Source organism: Nannobrachium achirus (assembly GCF_963921795.1).
Source record: "Nannobrachium achirus genome assembly, chromosome: 11".
In the NCBI taxonomy this organism is placed as follows: Eukaryota; Metazoa; Chordata; class Actinopteri; order Myctophiformes; family Myctophidae; genus Nannobrachium; species Nannobrachium achirus.
In genome coordinates, this window is record NC_137820.1 from 13,968,379 (window position 1) to 13,996,321 (window position 27,943).

Sequence of the window (27,943 nt, forward strand, 5' to 3'; positions counted from 1 at the left end):
CTGTAAGTACAATAACACTGAGTTGTACTTCCGGGTCTTTCACGAGCCTTGTGGACTTTGTGATGATGTGGTGTTGTAGGTGTTGTGATTGAGTTGTGTTGTTTACTCCCAGACACAGACGCAGTTGGTAAATACATGCAACATGTACCATCACCAGCCTGTATTGAAGAACAGGCGGACTCTTCTGGAAAGAGCAGAGAAATTCATATCAGACATTTATTTCACAGACTGCAATCTCAGAGGACGGTAATTCATTGTCATTCATTCGTTCACCATTCATTCATCCACCCACCCGCCATGCATTCATGTGTGAAAGTTTGAATGGAGACCATGTCTTCTGGATTCCAGAGTCTCGGGGACGCGCACGTCAGCAGATGTTTTCCCGGAAGGGGCGGAGACAATGACGTCTTCATGCTTCTAATATATCAATAAATACCATTACACATCATCCAATTGTTTGTGGAATCTTACTTGTATGCAACAGTCATGCACTCAGTCATAAAACACAGCATGATTAAAAATGAAAAAAAAAAAAAAAAAAAAGGAGCAAAAGACAAGATATGTAGGATTCGATCAGCCGCAGTCACGAGCCAAAGAAAATCTATGATACAACGTCCTACCTATCACGCTACGAGGCGTTGAGAGTTGCCCATGGTAATAGTCTAACTCATCTCATACACATGAGGAACAAGTCCGCCCTCTAGTGGCGGAAGAAAATACCTCTGGGTTGAACATGACATGGGGAACAAGACAAGTTGACCTATATCAACTGGTGTCCTTTGGTTTTCTAGAAATTTTAAGCGCTCTGTTCAATTGATCATTTAATAGCTCAATCTTCCATGTGATTGAGCCAAAAACAATGTTTGAAAAGTGTCTCCTTCAATATGTACATGCTTGTTGAATAGCTGGTTTTAAATGTGCTTATTGTACTATTTTGACATGGTATCTTCAGGATAACATCTTTTAATAAACAATTGACTATCAAAGGCTATTTCTTCTCCTTGGATTTCCTATTTCCATCCAGTTAATTGCATCAAAGAGTATATTTAGTTATATATTTACAGTACTGATCATCACTTGCTTACGTCAGCAATTCATGACTGACAGAAAATTCCATAATTACCAACCGAAGAGATGTGTAGAGTTGAGGTTAATGGGCTTGATATTTATTTAGTAAATTCTAAGTGATATAATGTGTGTATAATGTGTGAGACCCTAGTTATAAGGTTGGAACTGGCGCTGCATGTTTAGCACAGGACATGCAGCAGGTGGTGCTGTTTTGTATATACACAGCATCCAGTTGTTCCAGCAGTCGATCTCACATGTGTCATGTCAACTTGCAACTTGTTCCCAATCTGAGTTCCCAGAGGTATTCTTTTCCGCCACTAGAGGGCGGACTTGTTCCCCATGTGTACACTGAACACTGGCTCGTGACTGCGGCTGATCGAATCCTACATATCTATATTTTGCTATTTTGTTTTTTTCATTTTTAATCATGCTGTGATTTATGAGTGCATGACTGTTGCATACAAGTAAGATTCCACAAACAATTGGATGATGTGTAATGGTATTTATTGATATATTAGAAGCATGAAGACGTCATTGTCTCCGCCCCTTCCGGGAAAACATCTGCTGACGTGCGCGTCCCCGAGACTCTGGAATCCAGAAGACATGGTCTCCATTCAAACTTTCACACATGCGTTATGTCCAGCTCAGCTGAGCCAAGGCTCTGGTATCAGCACGCCTACCTGTAGATGCAACACACGTGTGTAGATGATGGTCGGTGAGTTGCTCAATGGGACGTTTTAAAAAATATGGACAATAATTATTATGTCTACTGAAAAGACTTTTAAAATTATTATTATTTTTCAAAACAGGTCAAAATAAGACGCATACCAATAATAATTTCGAGATGATCGCGTACTGAGCATAAACGTTCAGCCAAAACATTTATTATGAATCATGATTCTGGTATGATGTCAATGACAGGAGACAGGCTATGGCGTCACACACCGATTCACAACACGGGAACAGAGACAGACAGTGGTGTAGACTTTTTGTAACTGAGTACATTTACTTATACTGTACTTAAGTACAATTGAGGTATTTGTAACTTTACTTGAGTATTTCCAGTTGTCTATATTTTTACTTCTACTCTCCAAACCTTTACTTTGTTTACTGTAAAATGGCCCAAACTATGAATGGTCTCTGCAGTGCACTCTGCACTCCGCATTTGCGTCGGGCCAAATGAATGATGTTAAATGACAGCAGACTAGTATGGTATTACAGCGGAACAGATTCAGAACAGAGACTATAAATGCCATCGGTTGGAGACAGTTCCCTTTGATACTCACCTGTGAGTTCTGTTGCGTGTGTGGGACCGAGTGGTTGAAAGCCCCATTGTCGGAGCCCGGGAAGATCCATTTCAACTTCAAAGGCCTGTATTTTATCATGTCGCTATAAAACCTGTCCTTAACCAAGTAGATCACATTCCCCCTTTAGACGATGGGAACGTTTGGTCATAGTAGGAACTTTCCTGGATTTCACCTGTTGCTTTCAGCAGAACGATCCTTCCTCATGTCTATTGTTTTCTCTAACAACAGGGACATGCAAGCCTACCTAAACATAATCAAATGTCCTGTAGATGCTATATCCTTGTCTCATACATTTGTGAACCGTTGCTTGATCGAGTGGATAAGACATAATGAAACTGCTGTTGATTTATGATGGAGCATCACGGCAGCATCATTCTTTCTATACCACATGGAGCACTTACACTTACAGGGTTGACAGAGTAGGTTGCAAATCAATGCATTTTACACCTTTGGGTCCAACCACAACCATTTTCAAAACATACACAAGAACTGATGTGCATTAAAGGAGTAGTTCACCCCCAAAATAAAAAAATAATAAAAAAAAATCTATTGATTTCTCGTGCCATGGAGACTTGAGTTGAATCATATTTCAATCAATTTCATTACAATAAATGTACCCCCATTGATCCAGAATCAAATACCATAATCAATTATTTTTGTCTTGGGGTTAGGGTAAATTTTTTACATAAAAAATATGTAAGAAAAAAAAAGTAATCAATAAAAAAAAAAGTCATTTTGGGGGTGAACTACTCCAGGCCTACGGAGTTGGTGTGGTTGCTATGTATAGGCAACACAATATTGTTCTAGGTCAGAGAACTCTTATGCCAGCTAAAGTTAACCTGTTTTTTGTTAACCTTTTGACTGAGGTTATCTGGGTTGTAAGGCCAGATATCTTGGACAATATAATGTCCAGTCAGACAGGATTGGTCATGCTTCACTTGACATCACATACACAATATATATAATATAATTGGTCAGCGTCAGTGCAAGTGCACCTTCTAGTTCTATTATGTTTTCAAGTTTGTTTTAAATGTAATACGAAAAGCTATCTTCATGCAGCCTCTGTATACAAATACATGATTGGCATTTCATTATCATGTGGAAGTTTGGCTTAACTCACAATTGATGATGGCAGTCTTTAGTGTTTAGATTTGTAGGTAGGTCAGTAATCCAATTAAAGGTACATTCTATTATGACAAGGCAAGTGCTTCATAGCCTACACTTCCTTTCAAGGGATTTTGGAGTCATCTCATCTAACCAGCAACCATGTCTAAACCTGATACAGTGAGCTGGCTGGCAGTGGCACAATCAAACTGCCCCAAACTCCCCCATGATGTAATTAGAAGTCTTCAAAGCATTCTTTGTTCATCGACCCCAATATTTTTAGCCAGGCCACCTTTGATTTGGGGGCTTCAGACATGATGTTTTCTCAGGAGTTTTAGCAGTAGGATTCTTGTTTTTGACTTTAATCCCAGCATAATGAGTGTAACTTGACGTGGAGGCCCGGATTGCAAAAAACACCTTGAAAGTCTCAGCACTGAAGCAGCAGGCTGTAGAGAGAGAGGGAGGGTGTGTGTGGGTGGGTGCATGGTGGGTAACTGGAAGGCTCGCCCCAAGGAATAAGGTTAGGTCTTCTTGGCACTGTTTTACTGAGGTTACATTTAGGAAAACCAGGCGACCGAGGTCGCTGGATTTGACTCGGGGTGACTGTGTTTCGGGGTGAGCGTTGTGTGTGTGTGTGTGCGTGTTTGTGTGTGTGCGCGTGCGTGCGTGCGTGTGTGTGTGCGATGTTACATGCCACACTATGATCCAGCATAATGATTGTAAATGTTCGAGATACTAATATGAATGTCTAGATGATTTTGCACTCTTTAAAGGTGATGTTACATTCATACATTTTCTAAATGTTGCATCTGTGTGCCTCTTTGTATTGTTAATCTACTTGTGAATGCATATCATTGATTTTTTTTTGAGCATTCAGTTGAAAACATGGGTTTGGTGTATGTATATGGCCCTCAATTATGAATACTGTAGTAGTATATGCTGTAAGTCAAATGTTTGCATTGGTCAAATCTATGTGCTTAAAGGGGAAGACCACCCATTTTCAATATTGAACTTTGTCATTAATATAACTTAGAGGGGAAAGTCCTGTTCTGGCGAAGCCCGAACTGGCGAAGTGGGGATTTGTCTCCTACCGTAGCGATCTGGCGAATCGATTGTCCACGACACTGCAAGCGGCGCGAAGGCCAGCGGACCTTGGTCCTGCTCTTCGCCCCCGAGCGCCGCAGGCGCGAGTGGCCGCGAAGAGCGGGCCAGGGCCGCGCGCCGCGCGAGTTACGAAGCCGTGGTGAATGCAATCGTTATATTTATGCCCAGGCCGTAAGGCCTGGGCAAGCGCACGATAAACGCCCTGTCCAGAAGACGTTCGCCAGATCGCTACGGTATCGGACATTTCCCCACTTCGCCAGTTCGGGCTTCGCCTAAAAGGTACGTGCCCACTTAGAGGAGTAGAAAAAAGTTCTGTGTTGTCTAGAACTGGAGGATTGATTTTGGGGTTTGTATTTAGTACAACTTGAAGACATCACACCATTGTACTTTACAATACAAACCCCAAAATCAATCTTCCAGTTCTAGGCAACACAGAAGGGGGGGAACTTTTTTTCTATTTCCACACAACTCCTCTAAGGTATATTAATGACATAGTTCACTATTGAAAATGGGTGGTCTTCCCCTTTAAAGAAGCCAGAGTGCTAGGACTACAGTATATTAAAACAGTATTGTCTAGGATTAATAATTCTCTGTCAAGATCTTATTCTTGATCATTTAAAGATTGTTTTAAAGTATGTTTTAATTTGCCACAATTGGCTTTTATGGCTGCCCAAAGCCACACATTTAAAACCAACAAAGGTAGAAATATTTCTGGAGCATTCAAAACTTCAAAGCTTGAAGTATTTGAAGCTAAACCTAAGCCATACACACCACTGTTTAAAAAAAACTTGTTATCTTAATTGTTTTATCAGCTGAAAACAAAGTACTGGAGTTATTGCACTCTTCCTTGATCGTTATCAAGATGACGGTGCAGAGTTACATGGTTATGGATACTATACTGTGTGTGTGTGTATATATTCATTATGATCTCATCTGCATAGCAGAGGCGTGGAGTTTGGTTCCACAAGGCAGGTGGACACATTTAGGTGTAATTGCTCCGCAGTGGTAACCTTTCACAAAGATAACCACGCTGGGAACAACCATAGAATTTCCCTGTTGTCACGACAGGCCACTGATCTGATTGGTTGTCCTCGTCCCGTCCAGCAACCCACACTGTCCTAGCTGGGGGTTTTATAAGTCTTAAAACACCTCGCCCCTCTCACCACCAGCCACAGGTCCAAATAACTTTAGATCTAATCCCTGTAAAGCTTCAGGTGGCACAGCAGATTGGCTACTACGAACACTGACTCTTTCTGCTTCCCCCCTCTCTCTCTCTCTCTCTCTCCCTCTCTCTCATTCTCTCAACCTCTCACCAGTGTGGTTGTGATCCTCATCTGAAAAAGTTGGGCCCTGAAGTGTGTGTGTGTGGGGGGGTGGCATGCTGCAGCCAGGACTTGTCACATCACTCTCAGCTCCACAGCGGGACCAGGGCCACCTGAATACAGCCTGAGCAGGAGAGTGAGAAAGAGAGAGAGGGGAGAGGAGACCAGACACCGGTGGGGACAAAGACAACCACCACCCGAGGCACAGCTCAACTTGGGGGGAAAGTTTTTTCCTCTTCCTTCAGGAAGACCGCACCACTGAAGAGTTTGGGGGACCGGTGAACAGTGTCTTATTCAGTTCATTAAGGATCTTGAGTTAGAGACTGCACAATGGGGGAGGATACGATGCCTGACTATGAGTACCCTGATCTAGATCCATACCCACCCAGAGTCGCCATTGAGTAAGTACACTCTTTAATTAACAATGTTCACTTTGGTTTGACGACGACGTTTATGTTCTGTTCTGCCTTTCGGTCTTCTTCCCTAATCCCTACTTCCTTAAGTGCACACTCATGAAAGTTTGTCACATCTCATGAAAGTTGTTACAAACTCATGAAAGTTTGTAACATCTACTCTGTTGTGGATTGAATATAGCTAGTCCACAGTTTATGCAGTGTAGAGTAATGGTGCTTGTTAAATCTTCTGTTATGTCATAACATTTGTAGTGGGGCAATGAATTTACAGAGGGATGATGGGGAAAACCAGCACTGTAGTCTATTTTACAGTACCTACCAACAATATACTTTATGTGTTTTGAACTACAGCCAACATATTCAATATGAATGTATTCAAACATCACGACTGGAATGCTTTCTTTGGTCAGAAACCAAATCATTTTGGTTGTTAACAGAAATTCAGTACTAAACTAGATAGCCGTCCAGATAAAAAATTGGCCAGTGAACCATGTTCAGTATTACATTCCCTTGGATAACATACTGTAATTCAGGGCTGCTGGGCCCATCCCACAATACAAACAGCCAGACACCATGAAGGGTGTCCAGTAAATCTTCCTGGATCTATCTACTCTGTCTCTCTCTGCTATATAAGAAAAATATGGTGCTCCAATTTCATTGGCTTGAAAAGGGGGTCAGACATGATCATGGCGAGGTATGACAATGTTTAAACATATCAAATTGTTCTCAGGAACATTGCGACACCGGTTAACGTTCACATTTCACTTCCTAGCCTGAATGTTCAATATGCCCTGAAAATTCTGAGATTATGATGCCTTAGATTATACAGAGTTGTACATTTGCTAAATGGCTCAGGTTGCTGCCATAGTGTGCTCTAACCTTCGGAGTGCCAAGTTATGAATGCACCCAATGTTTGGACAGCTAAGACAGTGCTGTGAAAAATGTAATGACATCCATGCATGCAAGAAGCTGCCAACTACACGCCCATAGGCCACATGGCTGATGGCTGTTAAAAAAAGAAAAAGGCACCAGAGAGGAACCATGGGATATTTGGTGCATGTCATACAATAGACTTGTCTAACAACTCTGTAAATCTACATCAGAGTTGTAATTACTATCCCACCAGCACGCTTTCCAACTCCTCTGGTGTATGGGAACGTGAGTGTACACATTTGTTGTTTTCCTGTGTCACGTTGAAACCAATCCGGTTTAAATGCAAATCTCTGCTGTACAAAGCCAGTGGCAAAGTTTCCAGTTGGAAGGGAATAGTTCAGAGGTGTGGGTTTGTGTTCCATGAGCCAAGTGCCTCGTAGCTACATTCAAGCAGCTTATCATTGTTTGGTGTTTTTTCTTCTCTCTTTCTTTCTCCTCCAGAGTAATTCTACCATGTGACCCCACTGCCAATGACAGGCTCTACCATATATGTATCTCGGCAATATCTGTGAGTCCCCTCTCGTATTGTTACCCCGGATTTGGCTGTCCTGTCACCATCTGTCATTTATTCGTGTTGTGTGTGGTACTAAAGTCATGTCATTCTAATGTCACAAGATAAGATATCAAGATACAAGTTTTGTCATTGAGATTACGAAATGCACGACTGTAACACACACACTGTAGCTTTGTTTAATTACTTGATATAATCCGGATTATATAGAGAAAATAATGTGCAAACGCTCTTTGCATAAGCTAATTCTGAACAAAGTGACCTGCTGTGGAGTAACTGTTAGCAAAGTTGGCAAAGTATTCAAAACTATGTGGAACTCGGCACATTTTCATATAATAAAGCCCATTGCCTTCAAGAATATACAGTATGCTGCACATAGTATGTTATGTTAATGTGTTTGCTTTCTACAAAGCAAAAATGCTGTCTGTTCAGATTCTTAGTAATTTGCCCATGTCAATTGCATGGGCATTTCTCCAGCCTTGTGCTTCCTAAATATCCGTCAATCATTCAGATTAGATCCATGGTCCAGACCCAGCTCTAATTAGAGAATCAGGGTTTTAGTCTTCTGTGGCTTGACCTCCCCTTGTTTTGGGCCTGAACCGTAGCCTGAGCCTGAGTCTTATGCCTAATTTATGCTTTGTCACATGCTGAAAATAGCCCCCCGTACAAGCTCACAACACGTCTCAGGTTGTGACCTTGTAGATCAGCTATTTTTGGCAATTGTGACCATTGTACGATGCACAAAATAAATCCTCCTTGAGCCAGACTGAACCCTGGGGTCTGCACAGACAGGGTCCTTTGTTGTGGGGAAGAAAACAGCATATTGGGCTAACTGAGGTATCTCTTGTGCTCTAGCTCGTAGTCATGCTGGTCCTAGCGATCTTAGCCAGACGGATGAAGCTGTCTGATGGACAGAAAGGATTTCCAGGTTTACTTAGGTGAGGCGGTGTCTTTTCACACATTTTTTCTCTGAAATGACGTTAACACTTTGTTTATAGGTATTTAAACAGCTGCTTCCTCCTCACTTTGATCATTTGTGCTCTATAAAAAATGTCTATCAAATGTGTAATTGGTAGCATGTATGCTCTAAATACTTGCTGCTTTGAATCCACAGTCCTGTAAACTTTTTGGACCATACCCAGCACAAGGGCCTGGCTGTAGCTGTATTTGGAGTTCTCTTCTGCAAACTGTGTGGCCTAGTGATGTCACCAAACCCTCTCCCCTTCATCACAGACTCCCAAAACAAACGTGAGGAGGTCATCTTGGTTCTTTTTTTGTACATTCTTGCCACAAGCAACCTTTCACAGCATGAGGAAATCCTGAATAGATGCCGTGTTTCCCCCTTTAGCTTGCATTACCTTGCATTCTTGTTTATTAGCTTTAAACCTTATTGGCAGTTTAGTTTAATGGAATAAACAGTAATTGTGCTATGTTTTTGATTTTATGATGGTGTATTCTTCAAAGTTTAAAGCTTTTCCCAGACCACCCAAGTCTGGGAAACGTTGCTCATTTTGTGAGTCACTGTTCAATAAAATGTATCATATGAATGTGATTCACTGGCCCCCTTTTGAAGATGTGGGCATGAGTCCAAAAGCAATGTTTGGTTGACAGCAGCCAGAACAATACACAATATCAGGTGCCACACGCTGATCCATGTCTCACCTGCAATATAAGCAAGCGTATAAGCAACTGGTATTACGTAAAGAATATTTCGTTTCCATTAGGGATGGGACGATATGAACATTTCATATGACGATTATTGTGACAAAAGAAATGGCGATTTATGATGTTATCGCAATAATCAAAATATCCCCAACATCCGTTATCCTGGGGCAGAACATTTGCCAAAAGAATTACCGATCTACAAGCTGCATCGCAATGCGTCGGCTATTTTTTGGCAAAGAGATTTGATAGAGTGAAAAAAAGACTGTATCAAGTACTTATATTATAAGTAGGTTTTACTAATAGAGGGTTTACATTTTACTGGATATGCAGCTTCTGCTTAATACAAGGTGAATTGATCCCAGTGCATGATTTCACGATAAATTTAATCTCCACGATACGATTATCGTGAGTGTTTTTTATCACGATAAACGATAATATCGCTTATCGTCCCATCCCTCCTTTCCATGTGTCCCTATTATATTCCACTTACTGTAGAATTACGAGACGTTCGTATACATTTACCCAAAACTGTGTGAAACGGCAATGTTCTCAATAGTCAGAGATATGACTGTTACGTCTACTCTAGAGAGTTTGCATGAATAGTTTTGAAATAGAAAAGCTGTCCTTAATGGTGGGGGGAGTAATAAGTAAGCATAGTTGGACAGTGAAGTGGATAATAGGGATGGGACGATATGAAAATTTCATATCACGATTATCGTGACAAAATTAATCGCGATTTACGATATCGCGATAATCACAATCCATTATCATGGGGCGGAACTTTTGCCAAAAAATTGCAGATCTACAAGCTCACAACGTGTTGCGAGCTTGTAGATCGGCTATTTTTTGGCAAAGACATTTGATAGAGGGTGGAAAAAAAGACGTACCGGTATATTATAAGTACCTTGAAACAAATATAGAGGGTTTAAGTGGTACCGGATATGCAGCTCGGCAAATAAAGGGTCAATTGATCCCAGTGCATGACTGAGGACGATATTACGATGAATTAAATCTCCACGATACGATTATCGTGGGTGTTTTTATCACGATAAATGATAATATCGCTAATCGTCCCATCCCTAGTGGTCTACAGATTCAAAGCAGTACTTGTCACATCTAAGTTAATATTGGATGTATACACATTGCGCTGATTCCTAATAAATTCCTCTGTTGCATTTGCAGAGAATTGGATGATTCTGGCTGTGATCTACTACCCCGTGCTGTACTACCCTCTCCTGGCATGTGGCACCTTACGTAATAAAGTTGGCTATGTCCTTGGTAGCCTATTATCATGGACGCATTTCACTGTACTGGTCTGGCAAAAGATTGACTGTCCAAAGACACCTCAGGTAAGATAATGTTAAGATCAACAGAATACACTCAGTACATGTAGGGCAATCATGTGCTTTATAGATGGCCTTGCATCAGTTGTGGCATGTTGGGTTGTCACAACACCATGTGCCTTAGCATTTTCCTTGTATGAACCACATACATGGCAATAAAGTGCTCTAGCTCTAGAGTAAAATGTTTTAGACTCTTTAATGTAATGCTGACAGAAATGTCAGCATGTCCCACTGTTTCTTAGAGGGTTAGCTCTCTGAAGTCTCTGTAGTGTCTCATTTGTCCAGCCTTCAGGGATTATTGCAGAGACAATCGCTGATTTGTTCTAGTCTGGACACCCATTGACATGAGACCAAAGCTATGTAGGAGATGTGATCAGAATAGATGAGTGCAAGGCTGTCGGTTTGGATTCATGGTTACATGGTTTCATCTTGAGTCTTGACAGCTCACGTCTTCCAGCTTAGCCACCCTTAGACTTTGTGCAGGTGCTGTATTGTGTGGATGTTTTAGCTCATGATGACTGACTTTGAAACAATTGGCTCTGTAGTATGTCCCTCTTAATCAAGGGGTTTTGTCACAGTTAATCTCTTTAGTGTCTTTAAGTGAAAGCTTTGTCGTTGTGCCATGGTCATCTACTGGTACTAACTAAACCCTGGGTCACCCTGTTAGGCCTACTTGTGTACTGACATGGAACATGGAATTAATTTGGGTGGTCTCTAAGCTCTGTTTTCCTAAATTACTAAACATTTAAATGCTGTTTTATATGAGCATAAACGTCTATTTCTGTTTGAATCTGTGAATCATTTAGGTTTCCACAATGAAGCATTTATGCCACAACCCACCGTAGGGAAATAAGGGAATTATTTGGGCATGTGCAATATGGAATATTTTTAAAATGTGGGATCAACATGGGAATGGCATGGGTCCAATGTGGATCTCGGACTTCCTGTGGCCAGTCAGTCATTGGCATGTTACTGCAAATTTGTGCAAGGTTTCAGCCCGATCAGAGCCCCATTGACTTCCATTATAAATGTAAAGTTAAATATATTCAATGGGGGAAAAGATTGTGGAGGTACTTCTGTGGCCAACTGGCAGCATGCATACAAAGTTTGGCACTGATTGGGCCAGTGGCAGTTTGACACACAGAGATATTCTCATAGGGCAAAATCCAGATGTTTCGAAGTCCCAGTAGTCCAGTTAGGGTAAGGGTTGGGTTTAGGGTTAATGTTAGGCTTTGAGTTAGCATTCACCAGGTTAGCGTTAACCAGCATCGGCAGGTTAGCGTTCACCCGTCTCGGCAGGTTGGCCTCGGGTTACTACGACCTCAAAACAGCGGGACATCGAAATATCGATACGCGCCCCTCTCATAGATGGCTAGCCTCTTGAAGATTTCCTCTATATTTCTCATTGCAGATCCACAAATACTACTCGCTTTTCTCAAGTCTGCCTCAGATAGCCTGCCTGGCGTTTCTTAGCTTCCAGTATCCACTGGCTTTATTCAAGGGCCTGAAGGGCACAGAGGACAACACTAGCACAGAGGTGAGTGTTTGAGCTGGCTTGTTTGTCGAGAAAAGGAGGAACACATGTACTATGATATACATTGCTTAGCACAATTGCACGATTGTTAATTTTGCCACCTTTTGATATCAAAATGGGTGGTTATCGGTAAGTGGTTATTTTATCTTGGTCAAGTTATCGTCGTACAAAGAATACCGAAAATCTACAATCTCACAAACCTGTTGCATTGTGATGCCTTGTGATCTTGTAGATCTGCTATTTTTGAACATTTCGATTTTTGGGTGGAAAATGGTGCCTATGATGATATGCCCAAAAATAGAAATGTTGTTAAAATGCACTTTGACTCAAGAAAAAGGAAAAAGGAATGAAAAGGCACAATTCTTCTGATTCTGTGCACATGAGAAACCGTCATAAGCAGCCTGCTAATCACTAAGCTTACCATGCTCACACCAGCTAGGCAGAGGGAGACGTGAGCTGCAGAGCGGCATACCAGGCTGTGGCCTAATCATTTTAAGCAGATTTGATGTAACTGGTTTACGTTATGTTCCCGACCAGATTACTAAAAAGGTTATGTTGTTTTCACTCTATGGAGGCACAATGCAGTGTTTATTTCATGCTAATCTCTGCATGGTTGTGACAAAACAGTGGTGAGGCGATTGTCTCAGATGAGATTGATTCATACCCTGCTCCTGCACACCACTGAAGAAATAAACCTGTTAAGACCACCGGCCTTACAATGTTCACATTTTTGCAACTCACTAAACAATAGGAACATCTAAATGTGTAAATCAACATTTTCAGGCCAAGGACCCCTTAGTCGAGAGAGAGATGAAGCAGGGACCCCCCCCCCCCCCCCCCCCCCCACAACCCATAGATAATATAGTTTCATCGTTCGACAGCACAATCTTCATTGTAGTTCTCAGAATATGGACTCAGAATATGGACTATAGGGTTCAAGTGGTTAATAAAAGGAGAAAAAAAACCTTCTACCACACAAAGATTTGGAAGACCCCTGCTGTAAATTATGAAATGCTAACTTTTTTTGTTATGCTTGATACACTTCCAGATTATCTTCACAGATCATACTGTAGGCGGTGTTTTACACATTGTAATCCCTAGTTTTACATAAACACCTTACACACATCCTCCAATACCATGATGCAGTTCCCTCACCCACCCTCGCTTCTCTAGCTGTACAGACAGAATTCTGTGAAAGGATTCCCCCCATGAAAGTTCTGGGAACGCATTATTACGCCTTATTTTGTGCTTTAACTATTGAAAAATAGCAGATATACAAGCTCACAGCAAGCTGTGAGCTTGTAGATCTGCTATTTTTGAAAAATCGTGAAAATTTGAATATTTCAAATCCTTCTAAGGTTTCTATGTCAGTGGTGCTCAAACCTTTTCATGTGAAGGACCCCCAAAATTATATGTATTTGGCCATGGACCCCCATCTCAGAATATTTTGTTCCAATTTGAGTTACAAATGTTCGCTTAAAAAATACATATATTCAAAGATTTGCACACATTTTCACGACTTTTCAAAAATAGCAGATATACAAGCTCACAGCACATTTTCACGACTTTTCAAAAATAGCAGATCTACAAGCTCACAGAGCGGCACTCCGTGCCGTGCTGTGAGCTTGTATATCTGCTTGTATATCTGCAAAAGCTAAAGTATAATATAATTAGGGCCCCTCCAACTTGGGCCCTAGTAACTCAGTCCAACTTTTCCCCCCCTTGTGACGTCCCTGTGTACAGACCAGAATGTAGTAATTTGACACAAATTGGTATGGCGCTAAAAAACAAAAAAAAAAAAAACGTGTTGTGGAAATCTAATGAATTTAAATGTTTGTTCCTTAAGCCTATTTCGGAACAAATATTTGAGACCAGAATAAATCGGTGTAAGCCTGATTTAAACTTTGTCGTAGGACGTTGTCGTGCACTGAAAATAGCCGACATACGGTACAAGCTCACAACGCGTCACATCCGCATGCGCTGTGAGCTTGTAGGTCTATTTTCGGCGTGCAACACTGTTATACGATGGAGCACATATTTAAGGATTATGACGTTGCTAAGGATCAGTCTGAACTACGCTTTTACACTGTTCCTATTCTTTCTTTGTTAGGATCTGAATAGCAGCTACTATAAAGACTACGTTAAAACGATTCTCAAGAAGAAGCCAGTTAAAATCAGGTGAGAATCAATTTCCAGGTGGATTGTCGTCGCACCTTTGACCAGTTGTTCAGTGAAACACATCTTGAGGTTAATCAAACTTCTAATGGGCAGCTACTATTTAACTAGGCCAAGTTATGTCAGTAAACCGCATTTATTTATTTGATTATTTATGTATAATAAAATGTAATTCACACAATACCAAAAGAATTGCTCTATGATATCATTGCTTCGGTTTCTTTAAGTGTGCAATTTAGTCATTGTTCTTTACTTTATACTATATTGTGTCTATAGATTTGACACATTTAAAAAACATTTCTTTACAGTTTACTAGCTCACCAAATAATAATAAGAAACTTCTAGTAGACAGACACTCCATGACACCGTTAGGAGCAGGGGCTTCCCATATACAGGGAACTATCCACTGTTCTTATCAGATACAATCAACAAGGATTTCCACGTGATTGCCTGCATATTAATGCAAATAAAATAAAATCCACTTGACTTAAACCACTCACTTGCCAGTTACCACTGGAAAGTGGTGTGTTCTTAAAAGAAAACTATTCAGGACAAAATGTTGCTATATTTCTTTTTATTCTGATGTATATATTCATATTGTTATATTAATCAGAATACAAAGTCCCCCATTTTTATCATTTAGTATGTTCTGTATCTGTTCGAACAACTATATGAATACAAAAGCCCAATCTGGTTGTTTGTTGTTTTTTTTGGACACCAGACAGTGGGGATGTCTTTGTGCAGACCAATAATTAATGGATTTCCACGTCTAACACTCATGAATGGATCTTACAGCAGATTGTCCCTGGAATGCAAATAGCCTGTCAGTGATGCAAAGGCCATTGAAAATAATTTTCCTGATGCCATCATGGTGAATGGGTGCTAGGAAAGGAAGTCGTTTCCATCCTGCTTTGGGGGTTACCTGGGCGTGCAACATATTGAGTAGACTGGGGAACAAATGGAAATATGATGTCCAAAGGAATATGGGAGGAAGCTCTTGTATTCTGCAGAGTGTCTTGCTCTCAATGGCATGGGTCCAGTGAAATGTGAGATGAAGCTTATGTTTGAACCACTAAACCAGTATAACGATTTCCTCCTCCAGGTCTAGCACGGAGAAACCTACACTTGCTCAGAGGATAAAGGATGCAGTGAAGCCCTATATTTATACACCAGAAGAGGGTGAATACGTCTCCTGAGTCACATGGATTGTTTTTTGGAGCTGTGTGAAGCACAGGCTCCCTATACGTGGCCGTGTGGGTCTGTCTGTCTGTGTGTCTGTGTGTGTGTCTGTATGTAGCTTGAACTTCCTAAACTTCGGCACGCTACTAGTCCCACAGTTTTGCCACCACACACTCGCGCCATATGTCAAATCGACCGGCTTACTCGGGAATCGTGGGCTAGTAACTTGCTAAGAGAAAGGTTCAATAGTTTAATTGATATTAATTTATTAGTGAATTAATTTTCCCCATTGACTTATAATGGGAATCGCAAAAACTCACATTCAATTATTTGTCTCTCGCAAACCATAGGGGCTAGAGTTTCAAGACTTGGAGAGGAGGTTCATAATGATTTCAAGGATTAAATAAAAAATAATTGTGTCATTTGGCCGCATGGTGGCGCCATAACACCCCACTTTACGTTTTGGCCTGTAACTCTTGAACCCTAGGTCGGAAAATTAAAAATATTTTTTCCCTGGATTCCTTGTGTCATGACGCATCTCCCCATATAGGCCACGCCCATTTGCGCCATGATAGATTTTCCGCCATCTTGAATTTTCTCCAAAACACACTTTTTGCTCCTTTTCCTACATATTTTCTTCAAATGTCACAAAAATCGGTACACATGATCCACACACACACACACACACACACACACACACACAGCTCCACTTCACACGGGTGTGATTTTTTTAACATGAGCTGATGATGGTTTATTTGTCACCTTCCAAATCTCTCACTCAACTTGTTTTGTTTTACCCACCAGTTTTCCGGTTTCCACTGATGTTGGCCATATCTGCTGTAGTGTCATTTATCGCTGTATACCAGGTAGTAACACAATCTATTATTGTAGACTTAGAATGTAAACTAATAGTAAGGGTGTTTCAGATGTTGATTGCTCTTTCAATGAAACATCATTGACTACGATAAGAACATGTTATGCATGTTCTATTTACTTAAACAGTTTTATCACCAAGAAAGAGTATGACGTTGTCATTCATTCAAATGAAAATGAACTTCCCTGTCTTAGATGGCGCTCCTACTGCTTTTATCAGTGGTGCCAACTCTCCAGATCGCCCGCATGGGAGTCACAGAAGAAATTGCCTACATGCTTCAAGGTTTTAGGATCAATCTGTCTCCAGACAATGCGGAAGTGGTCCGGATAGTGGTCTACTATATGTGGTGTGTGGAAGGTGAGTGGCTACTGGGAATCAAGCCATTTATTGATGGGGATGTACACAGCTCGTATAGATGGATTCAATCCCATTTACTGAATTAATTGGAATTTCTGTATATTACTTCAGTGGTAATGTCATATCGGAGTCCAGTTTCACTTGCCGTGTGAGACAAGCCGTCTCCGGGCATTTCCCGGCAACACATAGAGTATAATTAATCAGACCGTGCTGTTTAGTGACCCATACCTTCTTTAAACAAGGTCAAAGGCAAGCTGGAGTATTAGTTGAGCTCAGCAATACGGGCCACTGATTTGCACCATGCTTTGTTCACATAGGATGGACTCTTGATCGGCAGACACACCGATTTCTGCTGATTAAGCTGAGTGTCAATAACAGTCAGCGAGAGCCTACCTCAGTAAACAGCCTGCTTGTTCTGTGTTGTGTGTTTTGGCAGTGTGTTACATCTCCGCCATGACCCTGTCCTGCCTAGTGAACCTGGCTATGCTCATGCGATCCATGGTTCTGCATCGGTAAGTTTCACAATAGAATAGTATGACTGCCTCTTTCCGTAACCCCCCACCCCCCTTTCAGCAATCTCTGCAAATTAATTTTGTCTTACTATTTGAATTTTCCCCATTCAAGTCAATGGGGAAAATTAATTCACTAATAAATGAATGTCCATATATGGAGATCTCTCTGTCAGTCCTTGTCCCTCTTATGCCCATGTATGGAGATCCCTGATGTCATCAATATTAAGCCCCTATCTTGGAAAGCCAATATATGGACATACTGTGTCAGTCTCATGATGGTCGGTCATCCCCATATTTGGGAAAAGTTAACATTTTAATTAAAGTCAATGGAATTCACGAATAATTCACTCATTCATTCTCTCACACATTCAATTTATATAAATTAAACTATATAATGTATCTCTTTTAAAATAGCCTGCATTCGTGTCCCGATGAAGCCGTTCGATTTGACATATGGCCCAAGTGCATGCCACCAAAACTGTGGGAGGTTTACTTAGGAGACGACTTAGGAGACTACGGAAGATGGAATAATAAAAGTACTCTAGTCTGGTTGCCCTTAGGGGCAACCAAACTAATTATTGTTCTTATGTGAGGAAATCATATAGATTATGTGACAAAAATACCATGCTTCTTCTCTTCTGTGTATTTAGAGCTTGCGGCGCAAAGTCAGGAAAGGGTCGCCAGCGCCTGATGTCATTGCGTGTACCTTTTATACAGTTTAAGCAGGAAATCTCTAAATACACAGAAGACAGGCTTCTTTTTTTGCCACATTACATACTGTATGATCTCATCAGAACAAATGGTTTTAGGTTCAACATCGGCAAAGGTTCCATTTAATATCTCTCTTCGAGTAATGACACAGATTGCAGTTAATATCACTCAATCACTCTACTGTAATTACCAGGAAGAATTTAAATGCTTATTAAGATAAGAAATTACATTTGTTACCCTAATGATGACTTATTAAAAGGAATTTGTTTCTCAATTGAGTGTTCAGTTGAGTTGCAATTTACACTTGTTCCTTGCTAATTTGCCTCCTAATTTGTGCTATCATGTTTTTGTGATCATGTGGGATCTCACACATTCCCCTCGTTGAAGTGATCCCACATGATCAGTCTAGCAATGCCAGGCTAAATGTGTTCAGCTAATGACAAATTAGTTTATATAAAATGTTTAAGAAATGCCCAGTTTTATATTCATGAATTTACAGGCATTCCCGTTTGAGAACTGTCTCACTTTCTCATTCAGTCTTGAGGCATTGAACCGTTGAACCGGTGACATTCCTCAGAAGCCCCCTTCTGAAACCTTGATTTTGCTGTTGCCTCTGAAGACTGAATGGTGCGTGTACAGTCTGGTAATGTGATGTTAATATTGTGTTGTTCCCCAGGTCGAACCTGAGGAGCCTGTACAGAGGAGACATCTATAATGTGTACAACTGCCAGAGGAGTATCAGGCCGTCCCGCCCTGCTCTGGTCTGCTGGATGGGATACACTAGCTTCACAGCAGCACACTTCTGCTTCGGTACTTGTGATTTCTACTGAAAATAGCTGATCTACAAGCTCACAACGTGTCACGTCGTGAGGCGTTGTGAGTTTGTAGATCTGCCAGTCACCGACTTGTGGGTAACGAGAGAGACAAGTTGGCTAAGAGCAGATTTTTTGGGGGTTGTCTTTGTTTGTAAATGTCTCCTCACAATATGTCTTTCAGTTGAAAACTGCTATAGTGACGCGGTCGTACAACAAAGTATAAATGAACTGTTAATATTTGTATACTTTCCTGTCTTTCTTCACTCTCCCGTCTTCAAAGATGCCTGTGTAATATTCATCCTCTCACCACATGTGATCCATGATGTTTAATATTCATCCTCTCATCAGCCATGATGTTCAATTAAATATTCATGCCGTCATATTATCCAAGGGTGTATATAGGGCTGTCACAATTATTACATAATCGTCTAATCGCGATTATTTGACATCTCATAATCGTCATAATCGTTTCCATGTTGAAAATCTTTCATATATTTAAAAAAAAGACGCGTTGTGAGCTTGTAGATCGGCTATTTCCACTATCAATGTTCTTTTTTAACTAGTATAAAGTTGTCAAATATGTCAGTAATTTCTTTGTATATTTAGGTTATGTGTCATATCTGCCATGTGCAACTTCAAAGCCTAAAAGCCAAACAGAAATATAATTGTCAATGACAAAAACACAATTAAATCGTTAATCGCAATTATTTGAGTGAAAATTAATCGTCATGTAAAATGTCATAATCGTGACAGCCCTAGGTGTATAGACGGGTTGGAACTGAAAGTTGGTCTCCCCTGCAGGCATGATCATCCAGACCATGGTGTTCTTCCTCTGTCTACTGATCGCTGTCTTCAGCATCATCATGCCCATCTTGCATGGACAGAATCTTATGCTCTTGAAGATCCTGTTGAGCATGTGGTGGGTGCTCAAACATCTCACACACTGTCGTCTTTGCTTGTCAGCGTTCTGCATGGCTAAAAACCCTCATTTACAATCTAATATTCTGGACTGAATTGCATTTTGTCTGACATGGTGTGCATTGAAGTGTGTACTTGATGCTGCTTATGATATCCTGACTGTTGTTTACCTGAACCCGCAGGCTTGCTAATTTCAATATCTAACCACTCTGGCCTCTCATATTGTTGTGTTTTTAACCTTTTCTTCTCGCCATAGATGTGTGATTGTTTATTTGTTCTCTCAGGCCCTTCTGGTTGATGCTTCTTTTAGCCGTATTGATTCAACACATCTCTGCCAGGTGTTGCTTCATTAAAAAGACAGCAGGCACACGAGATCTAGACAACAGGTAAAACTACTACTATACTGTGCTGGATGTTTTTACCTACAATTCCAAGTGCTTGTCAGGGTGGGGGTCCCTAGTTAAAATATGTTTCCTTTGGGGTTCACAGCCTAAAAACATGTGAGAACCCCTGGCATAGAGTGAATGTGGTTCTAACGTAACTAATTTTACAGGGGAATACTGTTTCTCCTGACCTACCTGCTGTTTCCGGTCAACGTTCTGATCGGGGTGCTGCTGGGAGTATGGCGCATGGTCATCACAGCACTGTTCAACATCATCCATTTGGGCCGCACAGATATCAGTCTGATGAACCGCAATGTGGAGGTCTTTGACCCAGGTGAGCACATATCAGTCTGATTAATCACCCCCAGTGAGCTAGCTGTTGTCAGTGGTGGAAAAAGTAGTCAGATGTTTTACTTATGTAAAAGTATCAAAACTGGAATGTAGAAATACTCAGGGTTCCCTCACACCAAAATACCTATGAGAGTGGAATCCGCGTTCTGCCAATGCATTTCAATGAGAATGGAGCGGTTTCATGCCAGTAGAGGATTTCTGCAAAAACCGCTCCACTCTCATTGAAATGCATTGGCAGAACGCGGATTCCACTCTCATAGGTATTTTGGTGTGAGGGCACCCTTACAAGTAAAAATCTGCAATTCCAAATTTACTTGAGTAAGGGTACCCTCACACCAAAATACCTAGAGTGGAATCTGCCAATGCATTTCAATGAGAATGGAGCGTTTTTTTGCCAGTAGAGGATTTCTGCAAAAAAACGCTCCATTCTCATTGAAATGCATTGGCGGATTACACTCTAGGTATTTTGGTGTGAGGGCACCCTAAAAGTACAAAAGTATTGGCATCAAAATGTACTTGAAGTACCAAAAGTAAAAGTACTCATTGTGCAGAATGTCACATGTCATGTTTTCAAATTAATACAAATAATTAGAAAATATCTACAACCTCACAATGTGTTGCTTCATGACGCATTGTGAGCTTTCAAAATCTACAAAGTAACTAGTAACAAAAGTTTTCAAATAAATGTAGTGGAGTAAAAGTACAATATTTGGATCTGAGATGTAGTGGAGTGGAAGTAAAAGTATCGGAAATTGGAAATACTCAAGTAAAGTACAAATACCACAAAACTGTACTTAAGTATAGTACTTTTCACCACTGGCTGCTGTGTCACAGATGGTGACCTGTGTGGCCACAGACAATTTATATTATTATTGGCTACACGCTTGCCAAAAACAGTTCTACATGGAAATGGCTTTGGCTGTAAGAGCCCCTGAATTTAACGGATTAAAATGTCCACGATGCCTCCCTCAGGCTGCATTCACTCCCGTTGTCTTATTTTGAAGGCCAGAAGTCCACAGCGTAAACACTTCCGGTCTGACGTCATCGCGTCCTTCACCGGAATCGATCATTGTTTACGTGGTGTCATGGCGGATCGGATCGATGCTTTTCAACATGTGTTTTATAAGCGAGCATCTATTGCCATCTTCGCTTCTAAAGTGTTGTTTTGAGATAATGGACATTAAAGATGAGATCCCCCGTCCACCTCAATGTTATGGGATTACTAATTTGTGCTCGTGGATCCGTGATGATGATAAATCAGCGACGGAGATCGGCTCGGAACCTTCCGCCATTGTACCCGGTAGGATAACCGCCGTTACAGTAATATATTACTTTTCGCGAGATATCTCGGGAATGGCACTCGAGATACTCGAGTACATTTCGCGAGATATCTCGGGAATGGCACTAAATCGGTTAAGTCTGACATCATTTTGTAGGCAGAGGAGAACTTTTGGGGCCAAAAGGTCCCAGCGCCCGTGAATCTTTTTACTATTTTTACTATTTACTAATTTTTCTTTTCTTTGTTGTTGAAAGGAAAGTGGTAGAATTATACTTTAGTCGTTATTTCTGTCTCGGATCTGTTGAAATAGCGAGGGACAGATATTGACAATAAATCTGTTTGGAGGTCTGACTACAAAATGATGTCACGGCTTAAAAGCCCCATAGCTTTCTTCATGTACATGTATACATCATACACCAAGGCATCATATTTCACTGCTTGGTCAAGGTACCTTTCGCACCTAATTCTGACATCATGCTGATGTTGTGCCAACTTGTGGGTGCTGTTTCACCCGATCATGTTCACGCCAAGGGGATGATGATTTACGATTTTCGCAACGCGACCATGGTTGAGTCAGAGGAAGTAGGCACTCTCTCAGCTGTTGCTTCGCTCAAGCTTCTGTATGGTACTATGTTATATGGTTTTGTAAGAAGAACCCACGTGCATGATTTTGTATACATTCACTGGGTTCTGTATTGACGAAAATAAATATTTCATATGGAACAAAATTAGGTTCTAAATCAAATTGATGTCATTTGGAACATTTCTGTGAGACAATATAACACCATACTGTATGATGCATGGTGACTGAAGTTGTTGGCATTTCAGTGCCTAAATAATGGATTTTAGATTTTTTTATCATCAAGAATTACATATAGATATTAACCTGACGTGTACAGGACAGAACACCATTTCATTTCGGCGAGACGATATAATGTTTATTTTTCCGCCTGGTTAATGATCTGTGTATTTTCTCTCCATTGCTGCAGACACTTTAATATCACCGTGCAAAGCTAAGCAAATTACTATAAATGTATGTTTTAATGAACCCACTTAGAGGCTGGAACATCCACCCACTAACAGGCTAGAAGCTTGACAAAACCCCTATGATCTCTATATAGTCTTGTCTATACAGTACAGTATATAGTCTTGTCTATACAGTACAGTACAATATAAACTAAGTGCACAACGATTGCAGAAATGGCTGCAGATATGAGACGTATTTTGTTTGGGAAAGGAAGAGATGAGTTAAAAAATCACACCCAATGTGAAGTGAGCTGTGGTTGTGCTTGCATAACGTCTTCAGACTAGGATTTGAGTCTAGGATGTACAGGCTATGCTACACACACACGTTTTGCTATGGCAAAACGCTGAGGAAAAAGGCTACAGACACACGCACAGCCACTCTATGGAGCGGTTTACCACCGCTCAAAAGAAAAATCGTGCTTGCATAACGTCTTCAATTGGTAATTGGTGATGTAATACAGGCTACACACACACATTGCTATGGCAAAACGCTGAGGAAAAAGACTAGGATATAGGTCTAGGATGTAATTGGTGATGTAATATGGCTACACACACACACACACACACACACATATTGCTATGACAAAACGCTGAGGAAAACACATTGCTATGGCAAAACGCTGAGGAAAAGTGGCTACAGACACACGCACAGCCACTCTATGGAGCGGTTTACCACCGCTCAAAAAGGGAGAGAGGGGGGAGGGGGGGATAGCATGGTCATTAAGTGTGATTGCCTCTGAGGCAGGCCTGGTCTGAAATCCCCACGTGTTTATTGCTTTTGCCCAGTCAGAGTGATCCCCCACCCTCTGTGTTTCTGCAGCCTACCGCTGCTATGCTCATTATCTGAAGATTGAGGTGAGCCAGTCTCATCCCGTGATGAAGGCCTTCTGTGGGATGCTGCTCCAGTGTGCCGGCCAGGGGGGCAACGCTGCACTGAGCGGGCGGGACGCAGAGGAAGGTTTGTATAAGCCCAGAACTGCATACTGTACAGTAGGAATTATACGTTCACCATCCAGAATTACAGGTTTGTGAAGACTGTAGAATTGTGAATTAGCTACCTTTTATTGATTGAAGTCGGGGGAATCAAACAAAAGTATTTGTGACATAAAAAATCTTCATATTTGTGGAAGGTGACAACATTCTGGACTTACGTTTATATGCATGGTTGTAACTATAATTAGTGTGTGTGTGTGTGTGTGTGTGTGTGTGTGTGTGTGTGTGTGTGTGTGTGTGTGTGTGTGTGTGTGTGTGTGTGTGTGTGTGTGTGTGTGTGTGTGTGTGTGTGTGTGTGTGTGTGTGTGTGTGTGTGTGTGTGTGTGTGTGTGTGTGTGTGTGTGTGTGTGTGTGTGTAAGAGACAAGGCAGATGGATATACTGTGTAATCGGTATTCTAATAACAGGACTCACCTTTAATTTCTCCTGGGGTGTTAAGAATTCAAACAGACTCTGGCAGGCCACTCAATACATAATAAGATCATAACACTGTCTTGCACGTAGAGGAGGAATGGGATTTCAGCGGTTGTGATTTAATTTGTCAGTGAAAATTGAGTCTTCACTATGGAATCATTTACAATCCTGCTGCTGGCCTCAATCAGAGCTGTCTTAGACTAATGGGCCATCCTTATGGTGTTCTCTTTATTTAGAGCTCAGCCACTGTGAGAGGCAGCGCTGTTTTCTATACTATGTAGATGTGCTTGTTACATGAACCCTAAAGCAGTGGTTCCCAAACCTTTTTGTCTCAGGGCACCCCATGAATATTTTTTTAATCCCAGGCACCCCTACATTATAATTTTCACTCCCAGCACCTTATATTTATAGCATATCGTCGTTGTCGGGTGGAAACCTTGTATGTCCAAAACTGTTTGTTTTGTATTTATCATCTATAAAATGTACTAAAAACGAGTGAAAACAGCAGATCTACAAGCACACAAAGATCTGCTGTTTTCACTAGTTTTGTGCGACAGTCTTGTATGATGAAGCAGGGCTTTGCTTTACCAAATGACATACACATTTGAAACTTGGAGATACAAGGTTTCTGCCCGACAGTGATTTTGTTGCGAGGAAAACGTTGAGATAATCGCCATTTTGGTTAGAACTGACAGAAAATAACTTTGTACTTCAAGTTGATACTAAATATATTTCTAAGTGTCCAAATAAATTCCAAACATTATCAAATTATCTCGCGGCACCCCCGGACTGCCGCCGCGGCACCCCAGGGTGCCCCGTCACCCACTTTGAAAACACTTTGAAAAGCTTACAACGTGTCTCAATTGTGGATCGGCTAATTTCAGTGATAGGATTTTATCTAGATGCAGGGGGAAATTACAGACCCATGGCTGTCAATGTTTATAGGGTTTAAGTGGTTGATTTAGAGAGGGAAACGATCACGATTTGCTCATTTGTACTGTAAGTCGTCTTGGGTCAAATCTGGTTGTTGAATTCCATACAGAGCATTCCATATGAAGGTAAATGGCTAAGATGTTATTCATTTTACTACTAGATGTACTGTATGGTTACTGGAGGCTGTACAATATAGAGACTAGAGAGTCATTTGCAAATGCTTTAGGATTCATACAACATGGGGGAAACCAGCTCTAATGCCTGGAAATAAAAAAAGGAACTAATTTGTGTGATTACTTGCATCTGAAGAACAATGCACTGATTATCAGTAATAATCTCTTGCATTATAAAGATCGGGTATAGAGTAGCTGATTCCACAGATGAGCTTCTCTAATTGTCTGTTTCATATTCATGTGGCCCACAGGGCTTAAGCCTTCAGTGTGTTAATGGCAAGCTTAATATGCTCCAAACCACACTCAGAAGATTAGAATAGAATTGCTTCATGTTATTACTCTAGATAAGGAAAGACTGTTTACATGACGTATGAGTATTCCTATTCTGGGGCCAACATTTGGTAAGATATTGCAGACCTACAAGCTCAAGATACATTGTGTTGCGACTTGCCATGCGCTTTGAGCTTAGATCAGCTAGAATGGCTATTTTCATCAAGTATTTGTTGTAGAGGGGAAAAAGGAGGGGACCAGGGGGACACCGGTAAACTAAATATTATAGGGTTTAAGTGGTTTTAACTCTGAGACAAGATTTTCATAGATTCCATATAGTCTAATTGTTTAACAGCACAATCATCAGTGTATTTTGGATTGTCAATTCGTGTTTTCAGATATTTAGCCTCTTGAACCGCCAATACTTCATAAAGTTGACCTTTCACTCCGTACTTGGTCTGCTCTTTTTCCCCTCTACAAAATCTCTTTGCCGATCTACAAGCTCACAACGTCTCACAGCGCGAGGCGTTGTGAGCTTGTAGATCGGTTATTTTTGGCTTAAGTTCTCAATATGGACACTAAGGTTCAAGTGGTTAATATAAGAAAGGAGAGAAAAAGGTTTCTATCACACAAAGATTTGGAGGACCCCCTGTAGTAACTCTGAGGACCTCCTAGGGCAGGATTCCCCAATAGGCGGCCCGCGGGCCATTTGCGGCCCGCGGGGGGCTACTGTCTTGCCCACACCAACTCCAGTAATAATGGTGGTATAAGAGCAGCAACAACACTAGTATATCGTTGTTGTCGGGTGGAAATCTCGTATCTCCAGTTCTTTTTTCTAGTGAAAACAACTGATCTACAAAGTTGTGTGCTTGTAGATCGGCTGTTGTCACTAGTTTAAATCATTTTTAAAATGATAAATGCAAAACGAATGGTTTTGGACATACAAGATTTTCACCCGACAACAACGATATCTGAACTGTCGCAGTCGCTGGAGTGGCGGGAACGGTGCCGTCGCCCCCTGCAATGCTGTGGCCCTCGGCTTGGTACCCTAGACATAATTCGGCCCTTGGGGAAAAATAATTGGGGAACCCTGTCCTAGGGGTCCTGGACCCCCTGTTGAAGACCCCTGTTCTACAGTATGTGAATGTGTCTGCCTGGCGAGACCTCAGCGCTGACCATGACATTATCTGAATGTTCTCAGGGATCCAGCTGGTCCAGAAGGAGAAGAAGCTGAACAAAGTGTCCAGTGCCAAGAGGGCTCGTGGCCACTGGCAGCTCCTGTACACCCTGGTCAACAACCCGTCCCTGGTGGGCACCAGGAAGCACCAGCGCCAGCCCGCCGAGAGCTTCCTCAACGGGAGCCTCAGCCGCGCCGCCAAGGAGGGGAGCAGAAAGGAGGCTGGAACCAAGGAGACAGAGGCTGCAGCCAGCAACTGAACGCCACAATGACACCCTTCTCCCTCTGTTAAGGATTGCGTCTCTCTTGCAAAGGCTCTACCGGTTTATGTTTTTTGGACAAATGACATGTATCAATTGTCCGGCATAGTAGTCCATGGGCCATACGAGAGGTCAGTATCGGAAAGGTGGCAAAGGTTATCATGCATTTTTTAAAAGCTCTATATCTGTAGATTATAATTTGGTATGATAACCCTTTCTGAGACACAGCTAAATTGGTGTTATCAGCCGCTAGATTTGGTGTCCCATTAACTTTACATTTTTAGGGAAAAAAAGCAAAAAAATAAAATGCTTTAAGTAGCATATGAAGGGTCAAACTATGGGTTTTTCATGATTCTGAATCCATTGCAAGCATCTGTTTTGCACAAAAAACATTCCTTGGGCTAAAAAACGGCCCCACAAGACTATGTTTTAGTGATGAAAAGTGAAGAGTCATCACTTTTCACACTTTTGTGGGGGCCGTTTTAGCCCAATGAATGTTTTTTTATGCAAAACAGATGTTTGCAATGGATTTAGAATCATGAAAAATCCCTAGTTTGACCCCTCATATGTTACTTAAAGCAGATTCATTTTTAGCTTTTTTTTTCCTGTAATGTAAAGTTAATGGGACACCAATACTAGCGGCTGATAACACCAATTTAGCTGTGTCTCAGAAAGGGTTATCATACCAAAATATAATCTACAGATATAGAGCTTTTCAAAAATGCATGATAACCTTTGCCACCTTTCCGATACTGACATCTCGTATGGCCAATGGACTATAGATCTATCTGCCTGCATTTGTCGAAATGAGTGCATTTGTATAGCTCAGTGCCTCAGGTA

The 27,943-nt window shown here is 41.2% G+C and overlaps 1 protein-coding gene across 1 annotated transcript; it reads left to right on the plus strand.

Moving 5' to 3' along the window:
- The first annotated feature begins 1,666 nt into the window (after positions 1-1,666).
- stra6 (signaling receptor and transporter of retinol STRA6) lies at positions 1,667-27,426 on the plus strand. Its single transcript, XM_080737292.1, has 18 exons — positions 1,667-1,783; positions 5,900-6,306; positions 7,693-7,759; positions 8,618-8,700; positions 8,877-9,010; positions 10,610-10,776; positions 12,182-12,307; positions 14,415-14,482; positions 15,582-15,658; positions 16,463-16,524; positions 16,727-16,889; positions 17,326-17,401; positions 18,789-18,922; positions 19,729-19,846; positions 20,130-20,231; positions 20,399-20,562; positions 23,705-23,842; positions 26,868-27,426. Exons 2-18 carry the CDS (start codon positions 6,236-6,238, stop codon positions 27,101-27,103), a joined length of 1,986 nt encoding a protein of 661 aa, XP_080593418.1. The 5' UTR covers positions 1,667-1,783; positions 5,900-6,235; the 3' UTR covers positions 27,104-27,426.
- Positions 27,427-27,943: the final 517 nt, after the last annotated feature.

Bases quoted from the DNA above. Each gene is read 5' to 3' on its own strand.
- stra6 (XM_080737292.1), top strand. From the start codon at position 6,236: ATGGGGGAGGATACGATGCCTGACTATGAGTACCCTGATCTAGATCCA. The intron at 17,402-18,788 runs GTAAGTTTCACA...GTTGTTCCCCAG, and splicing joins CGATCCATGGTTCTGCATCG to GTCGAACCTGAGGAGCCTGT. The intron at 20,563-23,704 runs GTGAGCACATAT...GTGTTTCTGCAG, and splicing joins TGTGGAGGTCTTTGACCCAG to CCTACCGCTGCTATGCTCAT.